Source organism: Diadema antillarum, unplaced genomic scaffold (assembly GCF_040938485.1).
Source record: "Diadema antillarum isolate AM-2024a unplaced genomic scaffold, OU_Dant_1.0 seq00000484_RagTag, whole genome shotgun sequence".
In the NCBI taxonomy this organism is placed as follows: Eukaryota; Metazoa; Echinodermata; class Echinoidea; order Diadematoida; family Diadematidae; genus Diadema; species Diadema antillarum.
Window position 1 is genome coordinate 987804 of NW_027271447.1, and position 23143 is coordinate 1010946.

Below are 23143 nucleotides of genomic sequence, written 5' to 3' on the forward strand. Positions count from 1 at the left end.
CTGTCAACTTCAAAAAATACTTTGTACTTCTGTACAAATCTATCAGTGAAACAGACCAGAGCAAAAAAACATCAGCTTTTCCTGGACAAAATCAGAGAAGCAACTTGGGACAAGGCAGATTTCAAGGATGGTGTTCTGCCATTATCTAAATGAGGCGTATTGTCTTCATTGGCTGCAATCATGTTGGGTGTCAGAACTGTGGGCACAGGCATCACATTCAACTACACTTGATCCATCCTCAAGAAGCCGTGGCTATGTTTTAAGGCATGGTGTATTGAAAGCTGCATGCAATTATTGGCATTATTTTAGGATACAACTGAAGAGGGCAAAAAGAAACACATGAACAAAATGTGGACAGATGAAGAGAATTTTGAGCTTTTTCCAAAGCCATGCGCAGGGCGGACAAGTCATCCCCGTCAGTCGCAAGAGTGGTTAAAGATCCATTAAAGATAATGGTTTCTGATGGAAATGACCACGTACAATGTCACGGACCTGCTCGTCATGGGGGCAAAAACAAGAGTAAATGGAGAATTTTACGGACAAGATATCATAAATGGCCTGTTTTCTGCTGCATTAAACAAAACTTCATAAAACAAAAGGGTGATAAGCTTCTCGACAGGACAGATAATCCTATGTACAGTAAATTCAAGATGGGGTGAACTGCCACACAGCAAAAGTGACTCAGGAATTGCGTTGCCGGGTATTTCCGGATTATTAGGACAAAAACTTTTGGCCAGAAAATAGTCCAGGCATAAACCCAATAGAAAATTTGTGATCCACTATGGAATCAAAAGTCTATTGCCCACCCTTGGCAACCAACAAGAACATGTTAATTCTAAAGATTCAAGATGCCTAGGATTATGTGAGAGCCGGGAGACATGAGATTCCGCCTAATCTTCTTGAAGGGGATAGTGGACGAAGGAGATTCTGTATAAAGTGCATTGAGAACCATGGTGGTGAGAGTTCATAAGCAGGTGAGTTAATTTTCTACTGAAAATTGAAGAAATTGTTATTTGTTATTGTTATTGCTATCATTGTGTATTTATCTTTGTTACTGTATAAAATATATCCATCCGATTGTCTTTTGATGCACCACCCTGTGGATGGCATGCGGGGAAGTCTCCAAAACTTGTGCAAGAAACAAACGTAGAAAATGCATCGTTTTTGTAAATTTCTAGACATATCTGGATGCAGCACTTCTCTGATACTTCATCAATGACTTCAGAAATACATACGCAATAACACACTTGTAAGGTTTTTGTGTCCACACAAGGAAAATACATGCCATTGTAGCGACTACTTCTAACAATTGTTTTGGTTTGAATGTGCCCTTTTCATATCACTTGTTATCATACAACAGTGATATGACGGTAAGTCAGAATAAGGCATTTCCTTTTCAAAACCATGCAAATTGATCACAAGTTACGAAATGATAGTCAAGTTAATACGTCAGTTTTGCTGCAACACTTTCCCACCAGTGTCTCATACGTAACACGTTCATTCGGTCGGAAAGCGAAGTCACGGCAGAATGAAAACGGGGTGTCAATAGTAACCATCTGCTGCGAGTGAGGAGCATTCCTCTGATCTTTACTACATGTACCTTCCTCTCACAGTCTGAATCCCTGTCATCTGTTTACATCCAGCTCCTGCAAAGTATAGTAGGTGGGAGAAAGTGGCAAAGATGCAAAAATGAAGGAGAGGCTATTGTAAAACATCAGAAAAATAAAACTTTTCGTTATCGAACAACAGTGATATAATGGTAAATCAGAATAAGTTTGTTTGTTTGTTTGTTTGTTTGTTTTTCGTTTTTTTGTTACATACTCAAGAAGCTGCATCACTTCGGTGATCCCTTGCATTCATCCCGCAGTTGAATTATTTGAGTTTATGCCAGGTTAGAGTGTGTGCATGTGTGTCACACACAAAACACACTGCTATAGCTTCTGACCATCTGAGCATTGAGATTTTAGGGTTTCTGGGATGAACACTGAACCAGGGCTTTCCATAGCTCAGTCGGTAGAGCACCGGGCTAGCAATACAGAGGTCTCGGGTTCGAATTCCGATGGAATCCCATTTTCTTTGCTCATTTTTCCACTAAAAAATAAAACATGCATGAACACTCACTCTTCTGACATAATGTCATCAATTCTTGAACGTAGGAAAACACTGTCTTTTCAAATTAGAGTCATGTTTCCTATCATTTCCTATAAAATCATGAAAATGAAAGTACTGCACAATAATCTAATTACACAGTAATGTTATCATTCTACTTGATGTTGCATACAAAAACCAGTACACTTAGTAGAAAACAGAATGAAAGACGCACAACAGTTTTCAAGATATATATACTGTATATATTTTCTGTGGCGACACATGCCAATTATTCTATAGTTGGGCCCTCTACATGTAGTTTTAGTGCATACAGCCATTCTATGTACAAGCAGCATTGTGAAAGTTTCTGCAGAAAATCATGTTAAGTCCCATGGAGGGCAAGTGCAACAGCTGTAAAGATATACAACCTGTATATCATCGCTGGGGCGACAAGACCTCGTATCTACAAAATGTCAAATGTTCAGGAGAGCCAAAAAACATGGCGGCCAAAGCACTGTAGCGAATGGCGTAGCCTTTCCCTTGACATGCTGTGGTGGCTTCATTTTTTGAAGGGGAGGAGAGGGATAATGATACTGACCTTCTTGATAGTAGAGTCTATCACCAACAGGGTCTGGGCAGCAAGCGTCTTGCACTGAGGTTCAGGGTCCTTCTCAACAATGTCTAGGAAAAATGAATGACAAACAGGGATACATACAGCATGCTAGTGGTACCTTACAGATACAACTTACACAATGAATTTGGTGAAAGGGCTACCCTGAACAGATGATACATAAACACCAAGAATAGATAAAATATGAGACAACACATGTCTTTGTCACAAAGAGACAAAACTAGTCTTGTTAACAGAGGAAAGGTTTTTTTATTCAAACTGGAGAACCACAAATGAATGATAATCGATAAGCATGCACGATGGAAAAATAATCTTACCTTGCAGCCAACATCGGCACTCCATGATCTCAGCCTGGAAGTCTGTCGTCAGGAGATGGGAGGGGATGCTCAGGGTTACCATGGAAACAGCAAACATCAGCGACTGCCTCACATATCTGATATCAAATAACAATACAAACAGTTCAATTTCAATAAACAAAAGACAGTGAGTATGTAATCAAAATTTGTGCAAATTGGGATTGAGTGAACGGAACATAACAAATATGATGTGTGTATATACAGAGAGCGAGACGGGAGGTTGCTCTTGTACCAAAAAAAAAAAAAAAAAATCTTGGAATCAGTGATATAATTTTCATTAAATCATAATGCTGATTCAGGGTTATACAGTAGGTATGACAAAACATGACAAAACATGCACTCTGAAACCAGACAACCAGTCTGCTATATCTTGGGTTTGATATACAATGAAATATAAAGTCTATAACATAGGCATTACTTACAAGTGCCAGTGTATCTGACAAAGATTCCTGAATACTGAAACAAGAAGTCACTAGCTCTATGATTTCTAGCACACATTTATCTTCCTGTTGTGACAGACAGTTACTGTCATGGCATAAAAAACTGTCATGCTGGGAGGCCATGCTCCAGCTTTGTGAATGTAGCGTACTTACTGCTCCGTGTGGTATCGCAGAGACCAGATCACGTCAAGCAGGCTGCTTGCCATCTGACGGCAAACCTGGCAAAGAGAGAGAAAAGATTGAAGCCATGAATATCTCCACACAGCTCAGAGCTAAACACAACTCTCGTTGCCATGGCAGCCCTTCCTGGCAATGAAACTCAAATCACAAATATGAAGAGGAGCTGAAGTGTTTTTCTCTATAAAAACAAAACAACAAACCAACCAAGAAAAAAGTAAAAAAAAAAAAAAGCTAGAAATGTCGCTATGGCGATTGGTATGCCTCTGCCTTAATGCATGGTTCTCCTAAAAAGGTCTATAGTATAATGTCTTGACAATGTGTGATGAGGTTCACATAATTGGCAAAATATTAAAATGACAGGTTTGTCACAAATGTGTTGAATGTTCACTTTCCTTGAACTAGGTTTAATTGGATGGATGGCTATACTGCCTAAGAGCGCAGCTACATGTATTTGGGGATTTGAGGATTTTTACTTGACTTTTGACCCTTTTTTATAAGTCTACAGGTTGTATGCATTGAGTAACTTTCAAGGTACGGAGAAAACGTGTAATTTCAGTAACAAGTAGTAATTTTTTTTTTTTGCATTTTAACTTGGCCTTTTACCCTGGACCTTTGACCCTATGACCCTAAAATTCCCAAGAGAATCACTGTCAGGAAGAACATGCATAGATATGTACTAAGTTTCATGATGATACCTTGAGTCACTTTCGAGGTATGGAGGAAGAAATGGAAATTAGCACTTTCACTTGACCTTTGGGCAAGAAACTTCCCAGGGAGTCTCTATTGGGTTACACATGTACATATAAAGTATCAAGAAAAATCCAGGAAGTATTGCATAAATATAGGGGAGAAAAAAAAAATCATGACAAATTGACCTTGACCTTTGACCTTTGAAAAAAAAACTTCAGCCACTGCATAGATATGGGGGAAAAAGTGAAATTTCGAGCATTTGACCTTGACCTTTGACCTTGTGCATTTGCACCTCAAAGTTAAAAGGCACAACTTCGTCCACTCATGCATATACATACCAAGTCTTCTTAGGATACCTTAAACTTTTCTTTAATTATACTGTCTACAAAATTCATTATGGATGGATGGAAGGACGGACGGACGGAAGGACAACCCGAAAACATAATGCCTCCGGCGACACTTTGTGGCGGAGGCATAAAAAGAAGAAAAAAAAACATGCCACAAGTCACATCCATAAATTCAAAGAGAGAGAGGAAATATCATGGGATGGCCCTAGTTAGATTGACCGAGATGCTATAATAGTGACATGCTTGAACCACTGGATTTCTTGTTCTCTCTTGTTCCTGCTATCATGCCCTCTTGTACATTTGTGTTGATACTATGTTGCTTCTGTTGGTACAGTCACACACATTTTACGATTACTTATGAAATGTATCAAGAGTACAAGAGCAAAACAGAAAAGAACAAAAAAACAAGTAAGAGACTAATTAAATTGCAGGTATCTTCTTGCATACAATCCTGAATTTACCGGTGCATGCTGCGCAGCATACATGATGACTCCTAGGGTGTACATCAGCCGTCCCAACAATAGGAAATCATTGCCAAGGAGATCCATGGTGTTCAGCTTTCTGTGGAAAGGAGAAAATAAGGATGGAACCATCTAACCTCGCTCTTACATTCTCAATCCGCAAATCAAAAATAGCAATTTTCAAAGTGTAAGTTTCAGTGTGCTAAAGCACGTTGCTCAAATGTTTTTTTTTTTTGTGTGTGTGTGATCATCGAAGCTGAAAAACAGACATTATCTCATATTGTTCTGCAAGGTACACAGTAGTCATTTGCTGTAACTAATGTGATTGTGCACGGAGTACTACCAGAAGATATCTTTCAGAAAGAAATTGCAGTACACACCTATCGTATGCCTTCATGAGTGGAAAGAAGAAATGGCCTGCAACTGGTGCAAATCTGTTGACAACTGGGCTTGCTGCTGGTTTACTTGGACCCTGGAATGAGAGAGAAAAGTACATAGACGTGTTTCACCTCCTGATAACAATCCGGGAAGATGGGGAGTCACAGATGATGGAACTGGCTTTGCTTTTAAATCTTTTCTTTAGTGCATGTACAGGAGGTACATACTTGTTTAATAGCAGAATCTGTGGGGATAAATTATGCATTTCTAACATAGCACGGCATGTAACAGAGACTTACACAGCTCTTCAATCAATAATTCTATTTAACTCCTATCCCAGCCATCTAGATCTGTGATATCACAAATCTGCTCATGAAAAACACAAACAAAAACTTTATACACTGCACAGCTCTTGTAAGAGATGGAATGGTACCCCATCTATCTCTGTGCCCCGAGTTCCATCACCGGCGATCCTCTGAAATCACTTGTGTAAAGAAAAAACAAAATGACGCCTAAGATTGCCTCATCTAATCTCAGTGTCTTGCAGTCTTGTGAGAGATGGTATTGAAGGAAGTTGCTACCAAACTTGTCTCAAAGTAACTTCTAATGGGACAGCAATTGTATAACTTTTACAAGGCAGCAATGGTGCAACTTTTACAAGGGGCAGTGAGTTACCATAGCTCAGTCGGTAGCGCATTTGCCTCACAATCCAAAGGACCCAGGTTTGACTCCCCGAGTCCTACTAAGCATTGTTGAGTGTAAACATACCGTCCCCTCTAGTACATGTAAGAGGCAAAGCATGCTGTCCATCGGCTAGGACATAAAATGGAGGTCCGTGTGTGAGAGAGTCAAAACTCTGCTGGTAAAAGATCCAACTTCATTCATTCATTGCAAAGAGCAGGGTGTTTAACCTGGTGAAGTGGTGCCGTCCACATCCAACTGGACCCCATGGAAGAGCAGGTATAGCAGCTGAATATGGGCTATCCAGCCATCTTCTCAGATGGAAACGAAACAAACAAACAAACAAACAAACAATACTCCGCTCCATCATCATCACCTTTGCAAATCTCCTGGTTTTGCTCTCAATCCTCCGCTGGACGATGTTCCTCCAGTTCTCCGCATCTCCCTCCCGGTCTCCCCCTCCTCCCATCGGCTCCAGGAGCTTCACCCTCCTCTCTTTGGCTGGTGGTGGGGCGGGATCCTCTGCTGGCCGGGAGAGCTCCTGTGCAGCTGCCGCCAGTACCTGAATTTGCATTGGTCGAAATAAGAAAATGACTCGGACCCAGCGATGGCTACATCATGTAACACAGGAATGTCATGAAGCAAACTTCTGTCGGGACCTTCTCAGTCTAAGTGTAATCCAGTATTCCATGTGATGTGTATACTGAGTGGCATCAGTTTTTATTCTATAATGTCACAGAATAATCCATTTGTTCCCCAGCTTTGAGATATCTCAGTATCTCATTGAAAGAAGTGCAAATCAACAGCTACAACTTACGTATCATCAAAGAAATCTACCCAGTACTCCGTCCCCTCCTCCCCACATGAAAACCAAACAAATGAACAGCAGCAGCAATAAAAGCAAAAAAACAACAGCAAACAACAACAGCAAACTACAACAACAACCCCCAACTATTATGCTAACCTCAAGTATGTCCATCCTCTGCCGGATGTTGTAATTTCTGTCATAGAACTCCTGGGTGAGGTACTCTGTAGCCTGGTGTAAAAAACACAAAGGGTTGAGAACAATATTGAGAACTATTTCAGTCAACAAATCAAATGAAATCACAGGTGAGAACATACATGCGTATGCTTGCATGGGTGCAATATCTTCAGTCCAGTGTCTGATTCATGAACCTGGTGAGTTCTAAGCAAAATCTTCAAGGACTATAATATCTCAAAACCAAAAAAACTTGGGCAAATCATTGGATTTAAACAGATAGTACTAAGTGTAACTCGGTAGTTTATTTTTTAATCTAAGTATTCAGACATGACCAGACAGTGTTCTTCCAATCAACCCTATTCATCACATCAAAAGTCTACTCTCATTCCTATGAAAAAGATCACTTCACATTTCTACAATGTACGTGATAGTGCAACTACAACACCACCAGTTGGCCTTGTATCTACGGATAAAGAATACAAATCTACAGATAAAACACAAATACGTGAAGGCAGAAGCTTGCAGACTTAAGTGAATTAACAACATTTGTAAGACAAACAAAGAGATATCAATCATTCAAGAATTACATTGCAGGTACACAATGATCATGATCATAATTACTCAATTCTAAGTATCTGACATGAACAACACGTAAATACTCTGGTTCGATATGGTCATGTGCACATATTCAATACCTGAACGACGTGCCCGACGATGCAGTATAGCGTTTCTCCTACGGTAAGCCTAACACTCACCTCCACAGGGCAGTTGACCGTTAAAGCTACCATAGCGGAATGCCTCAGGAATCTGAAGTTCTCCGTGCTGTACTGGTCTTCCAGGTGGAGCAGGATTGCCACAAACTGGCTGCACACCTGGCAAACGAAAGATATCAATTTTTGTTGCATTGGGTGACTAAACAATGGCATTTAGCAGAAAAGATGCCATCGGTACTTCTGAACTAACACAAAGGGATAACACTGAGTGTAATTTTGGTATGTATTACCTCTGAATAAAGTTCCAATGTCTACTGTGACTCACAGGTGATGATTACTACTAAGACAGATGTTTTTCTACAGCTAAGATATCTTTAGATAGATGTACATATGCAGATTTATATATATATATATATATATATATATATATATATACATATATATGCATTGCATTGTGTTATTTCCATTAATTTGAGATTCTATTTCTGGATGGCAGTTTAAAATTTACTTTCCTTAACCTGTTGAAGATGAGTCCCGAGTATACTCGGGCGGGTGCCTATGGGAAATGCGTCTTGTAGAAAAATCAACCTGTCCTCAACAGGTTAAACTACAGCTGTGCAAAGGATGATGTTTTACAACATCTCTGGCACAAGGAATGCTACAGTAATTTACTGTATTTTTCAATATTCTCACAGTTAATATTAATTCTGATATGGATTATAGTTTTGAAGCTGGCTAATTTCTTACATGCTATCCAAGTCAACAAGTCCTCCTGCACCCAAAGCTTATGCTTTATCATAGTCTAAAAATTGGGCAGGGGTTATTTATTCAAAAAAAAAAAAAAAAAAAAAAAAAACTACTAAGATGAGGAATTACAGAGGGGCATGGTGAGGGGTTACCTAGGACTTCTCATATCAGACTCACATTCTTCAGGTCATCTGGTTTAGCCCTGATTAGTTTCTCTGCAACCTTCAAGCTGGCCTCAGTGAGTTCTGAATTATCCCGTGCAACCAATCCTTTCATTAAAAAAGAACAAGTAGAAGAAAAATTGATAGAAATTGTGTTAAAGAACCATTCAATTTTGGGACATATCACACAGTTCATAAGGCACACAGCACTATGCAATAAGAAAGATACACTGCGAATGAAATTCTACAGTTAAAATTGTTTCATATTGCATACATTGAATCATGACGTGGCATGACACAAAACATTTCCATACACTAAACATGTCAACATTTCTGAATATTGCAAGATCCCGAGACGATACAATTTGTGACATCTATTGGCATATACAGATATAGCAATCACGGCTCTCTAAATGCACAGAAGGCATTTTGCTAGTAACAAGAGAAGTCCAATGTTCATTTGATCAACACACCTTTCTAAGGTATACTAGCATTACTGGTCACATGATGAAGGGTACTTTGCACATAATAGAACAAATGTAGACACCAAATTAGTTAACTCTTTGTGTGCTTTGAGTATTAATTGGCATAGACAACTGTAGTATTGTGCACACTGGCCACACTCCATGGCAGAGAAAGGGTTAAAAAGGAAATCCACCCCAAAAAATACACTCTATATTAAAGAGAAAAAAAAAATCCCTACAGAATGTTCCAAAAATGACAGAAATCGGATAAGAAATACGGAAGACATAATATTTGACATTTCACATTTCTTTGGAAAACATTCTTGACCAGTCCTTATGAATATTCAAATGAGCAAGTTGATGATGTCATACCCTCACAATTTTTCATGTATGTTGTATCTGAATTTTAGAAAAATTGTTAGTTTTAGAAAATACAGGTAAAGGCATATTCCCATACCAAAATATATGAGAGCTAACATTTGTTCTTTTTTTTTTCTTTTTTTAAGGCGGTTTTCAGGCAAGTTTTATATTTACACCGCTGAAATATGAGATTTTTGTAATTTCTCCATGTGAAATGAATAAGATATTGTGAGAGCATGACATCACCAACTTGCTGATTTAGATTCCTAATGACTGATCAAGAAGTGTGGTCTGAAAAATTCTGAAATTTTAAAATATAATAACTTTATTATTTCTCATCCAATTTTGATCATTTTTGCACTGTTCTGCATGGATTTTTTTTCTCTTTCCTATGAAATGGATAAAATTTTGGAATGGATTCCTTCTTCAAACATCATACAGGAATCAACAACCAATTGTAGACACGATGCATCATATTCTAATTAATGTCAACCTCCAAGGTCTGTACAACAAAGAATGATTTCTCACCATCCATGCAGTCCCTGACATAGACCGGAATCTTGACTTTCGAAATCTTGGTGTCATGCGTCATGTCGTATGGTTCAAACTCATCGTCACTACACACACACAAACACATAAAAAAAACGAACATACAGAATGAACTTCAAGTTGTCAGTGCTTCACGATTATCATCTAACAAAATGGAATAATGCACAAGTTTTAAACTAAAATATCTCTAAACCCCCGAGGCAAAAAGACAATCCCCCCAGAAGTCCAGACAAATTTTGTATCATGAGCATACAAAACACATCATGATATCTAACCTAGCTGTATGTGAAAGATGACAGTAACTACTGCACAGCACAAACTTGACGGAAATATCAATGTTCTGGACAAAAATTATAAACTGAAGATCAGAGATTGGGGGTTATATATACAGTGTGGCGGGTTTATTGCTATTTGTTTGTGTATACTGTATATTACTGTATACGCCATATATTTCACGAGTCTAAATTTTCACGAATCGGGACTTCCCGACAATTTCGCGAGTGGTTAAACTTGCGATCGTGGAGTCCTGCACTGAAAAGAGATATTTACACGTGTACGTCACATTCATATCAGCATTAGAGTCAATATTTTCGCGTGCTTTTAATTTCGCGAATAGCAGCTGACTCGTGAAATTCGCAAAAATAAAAACCTCCTGAAATATTCCGCGTATACAGTATATAACGCCTAAAGAGATCCCTGTCAATTGATTGGCTGTTTGACATTGATCATTTTGCCCATTTCACTATGACGTCATCGTCCGTGCAATTGTGGCTCCATTTACTGTGCAATTTTGGATCCATACGATTTGCTCCATTGCACGCAAGCCTTCTTTTTCTTTTGGATCCTGAAAACTCTATTACGAATCAGTCTTTCTCCAGATTCATGGCCTGATGCAAAATATTCATTACACTGCTTTCCAAGGGTTTAACCCTAACTAGGCCGGGGGGGGGGGGGGGCCTCCGAGGCCCCCCCCCTCGACGTTCCGCGCGATGTATCGCAATCGCAAAAAGCTATCGCCGCGACGTTTCATGACTTTTTTCTTTCGAGTCTCCCGCAACTTTTGACACCAAATTTGCGATGCCCGGGCGCGCGGTTCCGAAGTTACGCATAAATATGTACATGCATGTCAGACCAAAAATTTCTCAAAAACATTAATTCGTGTACAATTTCAATGCAAACTGTGCTTACTGGCAAATTTCATAAAAGCATGATTATTTTGGTGTTTTATTGATTAAAATCAATGAATAACATATTTTCTTGTTCGGAGCGATGTCGCGGACAAATTTCATCGAAAAAACAATGAAAAACATAAAGTCGAAAAAACAAAGAAATACATAAGAAATTAAAAAAACAATAAAATACTTAAGAATTTTTTCTGATATCACAATTTTTCTTTATTACATTTGCTAAGGACACTAAAAAGAATATTTACACAAAAAATGTGCCTGTTTTGAGCTTTATTTTGTGATTTATACCAATTAGTCTGATTTTATGCACCATCATGCATAAATTAGCATAATTTAGCATAAATGATGATTTTTTTTGAAAAATTAACTTCATGGTATTTTAGATTACATCATAGGCAATGTGTGTGCCAATTTTCGTCGCGATCGCACGGTCGACGGCCGAGATCTGGAGGGGGGGTCTGGGAGGCCCCCCCCCCCCCCCCCGGCTCTATCAACTACCTAAATAGCCCGGCCTAGTTAGGGTTAAAGGGACTGTACAGTACTGGTTGAGGTGGGGATTCTTCATGTTTTGAACATTCCTAAGTGAGATAATGAAAAGCCTCTTATGAAATATGAAAGAGCATGTAATTTTAAGAAGGATTCAACATTTATTTGATGAAAATTCGTTTTCAAATGGCTGAGATATCCAAAAAAGTGATAATAATAAAAGGCGACATGCCACAACTTTATTAGGATCTCTTTGTTTCACCTTGTTTTTGGATGTCTCAGCCATTTCAAAACCAATTTTTATCGAATAAACTTTTGATACCCCTTAGAACTGCATGCTCTTTGACATCTCTTAGAGTGGTTTCTGAATATCTCGCAAAACGTTAAAAGCTAAATCCTCACCTTGACCAGAACTGTACACACCCTTTAAAACAGTGACAAAATAATGTATGATAATGTTCTTTTATTATACCTGTCTAACTCCTCATCTTCCTCTGCAGTAACAGGAGACTGCTGTGGTCCAGATTTACCATTCTCAGCATTTCCCCCTGCTTTGGGGGTGTTGCTTTCTTCCTCGAGTGTCACTCCGTTGATATCTCTGTAGAGCAAGAGGTAAATGTCAACACGGTGCAATTCCACACAATGTTCATTTTGACTTTAGTAGATCAAACTCAAATGATGATGATGATGATGATGATAATAATAATAACAATAATAATAATAATAATAATAATAATAATAATAATAATAATAATAATAATGATAAGAACATGATGATAGTGAATTATGCAGCCCACAGTAATCATCTACGATAATTCTCTATGCACTTCACATCAACATAACCCTGTATTAAATAGCTGCATGTACAAATGTACCTTTACGTACTAATGAAGCCAAATCATTCTACTCATGAATAAAAACCATTACATTTAGTGAAAAGAGAAAAGAGATTAGTACTATGAACAGAATGGCAGATGTTTCACCAAAAAGATCTGAAATAAATATGTTAACAATCAAAAGTATGTTTCTTAGATCCTTTTAACTATTTTCTATAAACACACAACACTGAAAGACACATGTAAAGTCTGCAAGTCTTTGTACCCTTAAATATTAAAAAGATGCAAATGAGGCTCACTCCACAATGTCATCCAGTCCTGGATCTTCCGGAGGTTTCACGAGGGACCAGAGATGCCTGCTCTCTTCGTCTTCCTGAAATTCAAACTTGAGCTTCGGTCCATCGGGGTCCAGGGTCTTGGCCATGATCTCTGCTGCCACCATGCCCAGATGTCTGGTCCTGGGAAGGGGGCTTTCAAGGTGAGCCTGGACTCCACCCATCAGGCGAGATGTCAGGTCTGGTAGAGAAAAAAAAAATGGGGGAAAAAAAACACATCGGAATCTGTTGTAACACCATTAAAGATAAATCTTAATCACTTTAATGAAGATACAAAGTTACTAGAGAATTCTGCTAAATTTTATTTTTCTAGCATAATGAAAGAGCAGTTGACATACGTCTTTCAGACAAGGGGAATATTACCCGAACATTCAAATGTATGTCAGTAAAAAGTCAAAGGCATGTGTACTTTTCATCAGAAATGGCATTTTGTAGAATTCTCTTCATATTTTCTTTATATTGTTGTTCTGCTGTGATGTCAAAAACTGCTGTAGTCTTCTCATCCAGCAATGGCAGCTGCAAAATTTTAACTAGAAATGTCGCTACAGCGACTGGTTATACCCCGCCAAACAACATTTCATAAGCTTTGGTCAAAACATTTCATAAGCTTTGGTCAAAAAACTGAGGAAGTAGTTAAATCTGCAAGATCTTTCCTTGATCTTCTGCCATTAATATGCCGTTACCATGGCAACGTACTTTCGGGTACTGTCGAAAAATGCGTCTTACACATCTACACCAAAGGCACACATCTGTACCAAGTTTCATGGAAATTGGGCAAAAACTGAGGAAGTAGTTTGCAACACAAAATTTTCCATCATTTTGGCTCATAATATGTGAGCTGTTACCATGGCAACACACTTTTTGTCACTGTCAAGAAATGTGTCATGCTGACCTATATCCTAAGACAAACATTCAATATGAATTCCATGAGAATTGGAAGAACACTGATGAAGCAGTTTTGCCATGAAGCATTTTTGCCCTATATTTCACCAATAACATGCCGTTACCATGGCAACGCACTTTTTGCCACTGCGGAAATATATGTCTTGCACATTAACATATTCAGACGAACATCTGTACCTAATTTCATAAAAATTGATCAAAAACTGTGGGAGAGGAGTTCGCGACGCAAGATTTGTACCCATTTTTGCCCATAATATGCCGTTACCATGGCAACGTACTTTTGGGTACTGTCAAAAAATACGTCTTGCACATCTACAACCCAAGGCACACATCTGTGCCAAGTTTTATGGGAATCGGTTGAAAACTGAGGAAGTAGTTCGCGACGCAAGATTTGCAACGGACCGACCGCCCGACCGCCACCGACGCGCCCGACCGTCCGCTGATTCCTATATACCCCCTTCAAACTTCGTTTGGCGGGGGGTATAAAAATTCTTAACTTTTGAACAGATTGTCCAAATTTCCTCAAATCAACTGATGTGTTCTACTGATATTGATGCATTCACTCGATCTACATGCGTATTTGGGGAAACTTCACATTTAAACAGGCAGCATGCCATCCCAGTACAGACAGGGTACAAAGATCTTCACCTCCTTTGTTTTTCTTTCTCTCCTCTTCACTAAGATGTCCAACACAGATGATGATGATCTTGGTCAGGTAGAGATGCTGGGCGTGTGATGTGTGCTTCACTGCTGACCGATCTCCCCAAGTGTCCAGGACAGTCTTCAGCACCTTCAGTAGATCAACATCATATTTGGAACACATGATATTACCTTCCACCTATGCTTTCTACACAGTAAAAATGTTTGTTGGATAAACCCAATTTGCAGTGGCAACACTTATTAGACACTAACTACAATGTATATCTTGAAATTAGAATTTCCAGTGTTGCACATTTCCAGTGTTGCAAATTCAGTTTCAGTTCCTAAATCTAATATCAATTATGAAGTTAGCATTTGCTACCTAAATTTCCGTGTATGGTGAATGCAGACTAAATGAAATAAAGCGGGTAAACTTGTTTCTATGACTGCTTTTCATCACTCTTAACTCATAGATGTACTGGCACCTTTTCCACTCACATACAACATGTAGCATATTACAATCTTATTTTCTAGACAGGTCAAAACGTCATGGAAAGTTTTACACATGACTTCAAGAGAGAGAACTTCTATTTGGATGAGAGTACCTCTCTATCTATTGTACAGATTTAACAATGGCATCTCCACTAATAGATTTTGAGTTTGCACTTTTTACAAGCAGTAGGGAATTACAGCACTGTTTGAATCAAAAACAAAACACCAACAATTGGCTCTAATACACGTATCTCTGACACTCCTCTGTTTGTCAGTTTTTCTATTGCTTTTAGGCTAGCTACACGTTACCTTAACAACGAGATGCCGTCTGGTAGGTGAGGAGGCGAAGTAGCCGATCAGGTTCTGCGGGACAGCATCAGCATCGTAGTGTCTGAGCAGGAGGAACTTGTTGGTGAGGAGGAAATTGATCTTCGGCTTGGTCAGGACTGCATCCCCAAGCAGTCTAGAGAGGGCACCATACCTGAACGTTTTTCAAAAGGAATTCCAGAAATGGAGACCAACATATGTTAGAGATCACTTGGGTCTTGCATACAAATGTAAGTGCAGTAACATTTTCAAAATAACTGCATCCGAGCAGGTGATCCACATCAAAGAAGTATCGCCTTTCTCAAATACAATTCAAATTGATGGAAATGATTCCTTGAGTCAAAATGGGCCTGAGCTTTCGATCCTAGCAGAATCTTCATCAGAGGCAAAGTGACAAAACATGTAGGGAAAGCTATCACATAAGGACTACACACAGCAAGCACAGCCATGGGAGGGCTAGGGACACAGAACAAAGAAAACAATAGGGGTAGGTTACAAGTCAAAGGCAGGGGCCCAACAGTCAAGGGAGGGGGATTTAAGCAAGGGGGTGAAGAGACAAAAGGCAGAGTTGGGCCAGTGATGATCCCAAGGATTATGGGGACAACTTGTGAAGGATAAAGATGAATAGGGAGGCAACATCAAACAAGATAAGGAACAACAGAAGGATAAAGACTAGGAAAAGAGTGAAATAGCAACAGCATGAGTTGGGGGGGGGGGGGGGGGGTGATCAAGCAGTTAGCAATAACCTGGTGTAGAACGATGTGGCAACAAAATGAAAATGAGAGTCAACCAACAAATGCAAAGTACAAAACATATCAAGGTATACATAAAGGCAATACAAATATACAGGAGTAGACTGATATATAAACAAGCACAAAAGCAAAAGGGAGAAATATATGTTTTGGATATGTATACTGTACATGTATGTAAATATATAGTACACCAGGTTCCCATAAGGAACGGTTTCAGAGATCAACTTTGCAGGTGTATAAGACAAGCATTAATGAAGCTCCATTACCAGAGTATTTGGAGGAGGGAGGTTTTATATAAATAAATATTATTTGATGGTTGTTGCTTGTTACTGACTCATATCATTACCATATCACAATAATTTGTTCACAGGAAATATGTTGTGTTTAGCTCAGAATCACGTTTTGGTCTAGCTAGAATCAGGAAGCCTTCAGCATCATAGAAAAAGTACCTGTAGAAACTTACTTTCTGTGACTTTTTGTTGGTTTTGTGATGCAAGGTCACATTTTATTGTCCTTCACACTGATATCCATCATTGAACTTATTCATCATTTTCTTTAACCCTAAAAGACTGGGGGGGGGGGGGGGGGGGCCTAAAAGGCCCCCCTCAACATTTCATGTGATTACTCTGCAACACGCAATGCTCTATGACTTTTTTCTTTCGAGTTTCCCGCACATTTTGACACCAAATTTGTGACGCCCGGGGGTACGGTTCTGAAGTTACATAACTTTTTGTACATGCATGTGAGGCCGAAAATGGCTCAAAAATGTGATTTTGTGTACAAAGTCAATGCAAATTGAGTTTTTTCACATGGTTCGTATAAATATGGTTATTTTTTACTCTCAATGGCTAAAATTAATATGTTTTAGGAGTATTATGCTTCAAAAAGTGTCTCCCACAAATTTTGTAAAAACAACAAAAACAAAAGGTAAAAAAAACAAAGAAATACATAAGAAATTCATAACACAATAAAATAGATAAGAAATTAATTTTGATACCGAATTTTTTTTCAAGTACATCTGCTAAGAATGCCACAAAGAATACAAAATGTAATTAGACCAAAAATGAGCACTTTTGGAGCTTTATTTACTGATTCAGATCAAAGAGTCTGATTTTTTCGCATAAATTAGCATAATTCATCAAAATAAAATAAAAGAAGACTATTTTGTAAAATTTAAATATACCATCTTGTAGATTACATCGCACACTACCATTGTGCAAATTTCCGTGGCGAACGCGCAATCCACGGCCGAGATCTTAAGGGGGGCCCTTTAGGCCCCCCCCCCCCCCCAGTCTTTCGAGCTACCAAAATAGCCCAGTCTTTTTAGGGTTAAATAACAAATAATATGTGTTGCATGTTCATTCTGATATCAAAAGCCAGCCATTAATCAAATACCGTGTAGGTTGACAGGGTTTCCAAAAGAAGACTACTATGTATGCACTGAGATTCACTCAACTGACATCACCAGAATCTCCACTCCAATCCTTCAAATGTTGTCTATAGTTACCATGGCGATTTCTTGAGCAATGTTTCCAGAATCACTTCTAAGCTCCGGTCCGGTGCTCCAGCCAGCAGTCTGTTGGCAATGCGGGTCCAGATGAAGTCCGACATGCTCAGTTTGATGAGATGTGGAAGCAGCCCGTCGAAGAGCCTCTCTGCAACCACAATCAACAAACGACAAGATCTGAATTAATATATAAAACATATAGTCTGAGATGCAAGTGTGAATATTCCCTGTGATTATTTGTATTGTTACCAAACACTGGGTAGACAAACTGCCATCTGCTTCATTAGTCCAGGCATTGGTGAAGCTGACGTGTTACAGACAGCAGTCGCATATTTCAGTCTGCATCACACCATGAACTCTACATTCCAACACCAGCTATCATAGTGGGGCAGATATGTGAAAAAAAATGCTCACATCCGGCGGAAAGTATGAAATTTTGCATATAGGGGTATTTTGAGGCGCTGATTTCAAAAATTGCCGGATCCAAGAGATCTGATCACGGGGTCGGCCGCCATTTTGAATTCCAAAATGGCCGCCGTCAAAGATCCCTATCTTCAGTTCTGAATGACATTAGACATTGGAATTTGATATATAAAAGCATGAAGATATGATGACTTCAATAACAGACTTATTTGATATGTCTGACAAGCTGCACGGCAGCCAATTTGAATTTAATACATATTTGCCATGTTGGAGTGTTAAATCTCCATCTCGGGTTTGTAAATTAGGCTACCTGATTGAGCGCGCGTTTGTAACTGATAGAGTGCGCGCTGATGTATTTACATTGTGACGTCAGTGAAAGGTGCATTATGCTTCCTTTTTGCTGCACTTTTTGACATGCCCGTGAATGTTAGTCGTGATGTTTGTCTTCGTAGCCACATTGGAATTCAAAATAGCAGGCATTGCGTTTGTCAGACACATCACATCAGTTAATAGTTTAACTCAGTATGTTAAAATACTTGTTTACACCTAATTTCAGAGTCACTCACCACTTAGAAATCGAGATAGAGATTTTGAATATTTCGTCGAGGCGGCCATATTGGAATTCAAAATGGCGGCCATTCGATGTTTGTCAGACACTACGAATCAATCTGTCATCAAATTCAATGTGTCAAAACGCTCATGTGTACCAAATTTTGGTTCAAAAGGTCATTCAGAACTGAAGATAGGGATCTTTGAATTTGTTTTGTGATGGCGGCCATATTGGAATTCAAAAATGGCGGCCGACCCCGTGGTCAAATCTCTTGGATCCGGCAATATTTGAAATCAGCGCCCCAAAATACCCCTATATGCAAAATTTCATACTTTCCGCCGGATGTGAGCATTTCGACCAGTTTTTGTTACATATCTGCCCTACTATCATGGTGCTCATGACACTGAATTCCTGCTCTATATGCAACTGGAACTTTAATACTGTGAATGCAATATATTACGGTATGCAAATCAGGAGTGATGAGACCATTTTACCTGAGGTTATAGTTGCAATCAAGAAGCAAATTTACAGTGCAAGAGAAATAAAAATTATCCCTTTTTAAGCAAAAAATTAGTTATTTCCCTACATTGGAGCTGCTATGTGATATACATTATATTGTACTTGAGTCATGGAAGGAAATTATTTTGCTGAGTTGTTGATTATGCGAATGTCAGTGTACTGGCAAAATTTGCAAGAATAAAAATGATGTGAGGTGTATGGTGTATACAGAAGCTAGTTGTGCATTACAAGACAATCTTGTGCAAAACCTCCAGGATTACTACCCTGAGGGAACATGGCCTATCTAAAAAGTATCAATCACCTGTGTGTCCATGCAGGCAGAGGCGACCTATCAGCTGGCTCACAAACTGTAGAGAACAATCGGTCGATCCTACACAAGAAGATGATTGGTAAAGAACAAACAAGTGAACCCTGGCTTCTACAAACAGACCAAGTCGGGGATTTGCATTACTAAAGAACACATTATGATCAAATTCTGTGAACTGAGAACAGCATTTTTTAATTCTACTTTAATGACTTAATTATCACAAAGAGTAACATAATACTTTCAACTACATAATAGTGAGGGTTAACTTCCCATATCTTTTCTCTGCAGGTGGAATAATTCAAATCTTCTTCCATATCATATTTTAGAAATATATCTTTGAAGACAGGTTATTAGACGATTAGATTTCTTACTAAAAATTAAGATGACTTTCGTACATTACAACAATCTATTTTGTCAACCGAGCCGGCATTGCTGAGTAACAGCATGAATAGAAAGAGTGTATTGACCTGCAATTGGCAGGCATTCAAAATGAGAGAAAGCTATAGGTGACGTATCACCACAGAAACAAGTAAAGAGTCTTCAATCTACATGCAATAGACATGACCCCCGGACAAACATCACAGTTTGTTTCATTCATTATTTCCTGCTATATACCGCCTGAAGAGATCCTTGTCATTTGATTGGTTGTTTGACATTGATCATTCGGCCCATTTCACTATGACGTCACCATCCGTGCAATTGTGGCTCCATTTACCGTGCAATTTTGGATCCATACGATTTGCTCCATTGCACGCTCGCTGACGAGAGCCCGGAACACTTATGTTTGCAGTGTGTGTATGCAAGCGTTTGCAGTGTGTGTATGCGACAGTGCGCTAGCGTAAAGCGCACAGTGAGCACTCTCGTGATTTCAGATTCTCTCCTGTTTCTAAATTAATAAAGCATCAAATGACGAGGATCCATTTCAGGCGTTATATAAAACAAATAATAAATATTATTCATTCGTGCAATGGACAGAATATATCTATTGATAAATGTTTGATTCATGCAACTCGGCTGCCCCTCGTTGAATGGATCATTTCATCTTTAACCTCATTAAATATTTTGTCCATTGCACTCATAAACATTCATTATTTGTATATATTACTGTACTGTAGTCATCACAGTTACAGAAAAACCAGGCCACTTCAAATCTGTAAATTACAAAATATGCTGCCAGTTGGAATGGAGAAAAAAAAATACTTACCTGACAAGCGTTTGTGAACGTGATGCAGCGTCTGAAGAATCTCCATGGCAACCATTTGAATATACTGGTCTGGATGAAAATAGGCACTGCACACAAGGGAGAAGGAAGTCAGATCCCTATTGCTTCAACTGCACTGGACTGATTTCAGTTAATTACAATAACATGCAGGCATGTTTAAATTGCTGGCTGAATTTTTTTGGAAGCTATATCTACAGTCTACATGATGTGATTACACACAAGTGAGGTGTCTCTTTTTACTTATTTTATCATACTATCAATGCGCAAGCAACTGGTCATCATGCTTCAGTGCCATGCAACATCTAACCAGTAATCTCTTTAACTATACTATACTGTCTTGTGTGGCTAACTCAATGTGGTACTCTTTGCTATCTAGACTACAGGTTGTCTATTTGGTGTACTGGAATACGCAAATACCTTGCAGGAAAGCTCTTGGGCATAACCTTGAAAACAACATTTCTTCCAAAAAAAAAAAAATCAGGAGAAATTATGAACATCACAAGAGTCCAATGAGGCTTTAAAGGGGCATAGTCCCGGTAGTGTAGAGGGCGCTGTTGATGATACTGCCGATCACCGTTAGCATTGATACGAAGATTACCGAAGTTGAGCTGTCATCAAGAGTAAAGTGCGTAGGTGTTGCTAAGTAACGTTGCCTTCGTTGTCTTCTCTGCGCATCGCGCAGTCTGTAGTAATGCCGGGGTGCGTGCATATGTGCTTGTTATTATGACATCACAAAAGAAGTTTGCTAAAGCTGTCACCCCCCTCAGCGGAATCATGAGCCGAACTGTGATCGTACCACTGACTACAGTAGATCGGACTTCTTCGGACTCGGGGAAGTGGGTCAAAGCGTAAGCGCTAAAGAGGAGTCGATAGCCTAGGTCTCTATAGGAAACTTGCGCCGTGCGCCCGCGAACACATTTGACTAAAACACCGGGACCATGCACCTTTAATATAAATGCTCACCTCTGCCCTCTTATATACCACTGCTATCTTTAAGATCGTGCTCGACTTGACCTCCTTGTGGAATCCCAAAGGGAGCTACCCTACTGCTTTTTGGCTGATTAAATCCAACAATTATCATAATCAAGGCTTTTTAACCCATTGAGGACGGGCTGATTTTGCTACAACACACATTTCCCATAGAAAATTGCAACCGAGTATACTCAGGACCCGTCCTCAACGGGTTAACAGCAATACAATTCCATCAAACAGAGAGGGAGAGGAGAAAAAAAAAAATAATAACCTGCATTCTGCCTTGCATTTATTGGCCATCCTGTCGGGCAAGGTGACTAGCAGGGTCATGACCTGGTCCCATTGTGTCTGAAGGGTCACCGACTTCGAGTCTTTTGAACCAGGCAGTGGCAAGATGTCACAGAGTTCGATCAGCATCACCCGCAGCTGGTGGTGTTTGAAGAACTCTTCAAGGAGCAGGGCACATTTCTTCAGCTTAAAACTGGGACTGAAATAAAAGAAATCACAGACAGGAAGTAAAAAAGAAAACAGCATGTGTGTGAAGACGTCTAATCACTATCTGCCCTTGCTACGACTGTTTAAGGCTGGGATGATGAATACAACACAAAATTGCCACATCATATATGTTAGTTGAATCTTGGTCAGGGCAACAAGGGCCTACATCAATAGTTAGGACTACAGACAGTGCTTATCTTATCTTAGTCTTAACTTGGTACACAGTATAGGATAAGTACTTTCCAAACTATAAATGAGCAAATGAGATCTGGAGAGAGAGGGAAAAAGGTCAATCTGTACCCCTAATTCTCCCTCAAATAATTTTGTGATATCTAAAATGGAGCTTGAACCTTTGAACAAATGTGTCACTTAAGAGAGAAAAAATGAAGATCGACATGTAACGTATTTATTCTGGTCTAGACCTATTCTTATTTCAACGCACATGAAATTAGAATTTTTCCATTTGAATTATCAATTATTTATTCAATCCTTTTTCCTGATTGAATCCTTTTTCTGATCGAATAAAAATAAACAACACTCTCATATTTGTACCAACCTACTGCTCTGTAATGTGGCACACAAGACGAGTAGGGCATCCTGGGGGATACCTCTCAAGAAAAACCTGTTGAATAAATCATTGCCTTCTTGGCTTCTGCCAAATCTGCCATACCACTCCAAGCTCAGTTCGTGGCACAGATATTCCACATATTGCACATAGTGATGCTTGCAAAACTGTTGTCTTGCTAGAGCCCATTCATCTGAAGACAGATTTAAATGGTCAAGCAGAAGAGTGCTAGAGGCGCAGGTTTCTTCATCATCGCTTCGTGTTGATGATGGAAGCAATGCTCCAATTTTGGACAAAGCTCGACATATTTCTGTGCCATCCTTTGAAGAAGATATCACATTCTTGCTTTCTGAAACAAGGACATGCACTGTGCTCTTGATCCGAGGAATAGCTTCCAT

At 39.1% G+C, this 23143-nt stretch overlaps 1 protein-coding gene across 1 annotated transcript; it reads right to left on the reverse strand.

Moving 5' to 3' along the window:
- Positions 1–1605: 1605 nt before the first annotated feature.
- Positions 1606–23143, reverse strand: LOC139733591 (telomere length regulation protein TEL2 homolog). Its single transcript, XM_071644404.1, has 20 exons — positions 22737–23143; positions 21957–22172; positions 20696–20781; positions 19486–19554; positions 17693–17840; positions 15416–15587; positions 14624–14765; positions 13037–13253; positions 12374–12499; positions 10208–10296; positions 8872–8963; positions 7990–8106; positions 7217–7288; positions 6629–6814; positions 5574–5665; positions 5194–5293; positions 3669–3733; positions 3037–3152; positions 2687–2769; positions 1606–1646 (listed from the first exon to the last, which is right to left on the reverse strand). The coding sequence occupies exons 1-20, from the start codon at positions 23141–23143 to the stop codon at positions 1626–1628; spliced, it is 2616 nt and encodes an 871-aa protein (XP_071500505.1). The 3' UTR covers positions 1606–1625.

Coding starts and splice junctions, on each gene's coding strand:
- LOC139733591 (XM_071644404.1), bottom strand. CDS start 23,143: ATGGAAGCTATTCCTCGGATCAAGAGCACAGTGCATGTCCTTGTTTCA. Junction 12,500..13,036: donor GGACTGGATGACATTGTGGA/GTGAGCCTCATT, acceptor CTTGCTCTACAG/AGATATCAACGGAGTGACAC. Junction 6,815..7,216: donor AGAGGATGGACATACTTGAG/GTTAGCATAATA, acceptor ATGCAAATTCAG/GTACTGGCGGCAGCTGCACA.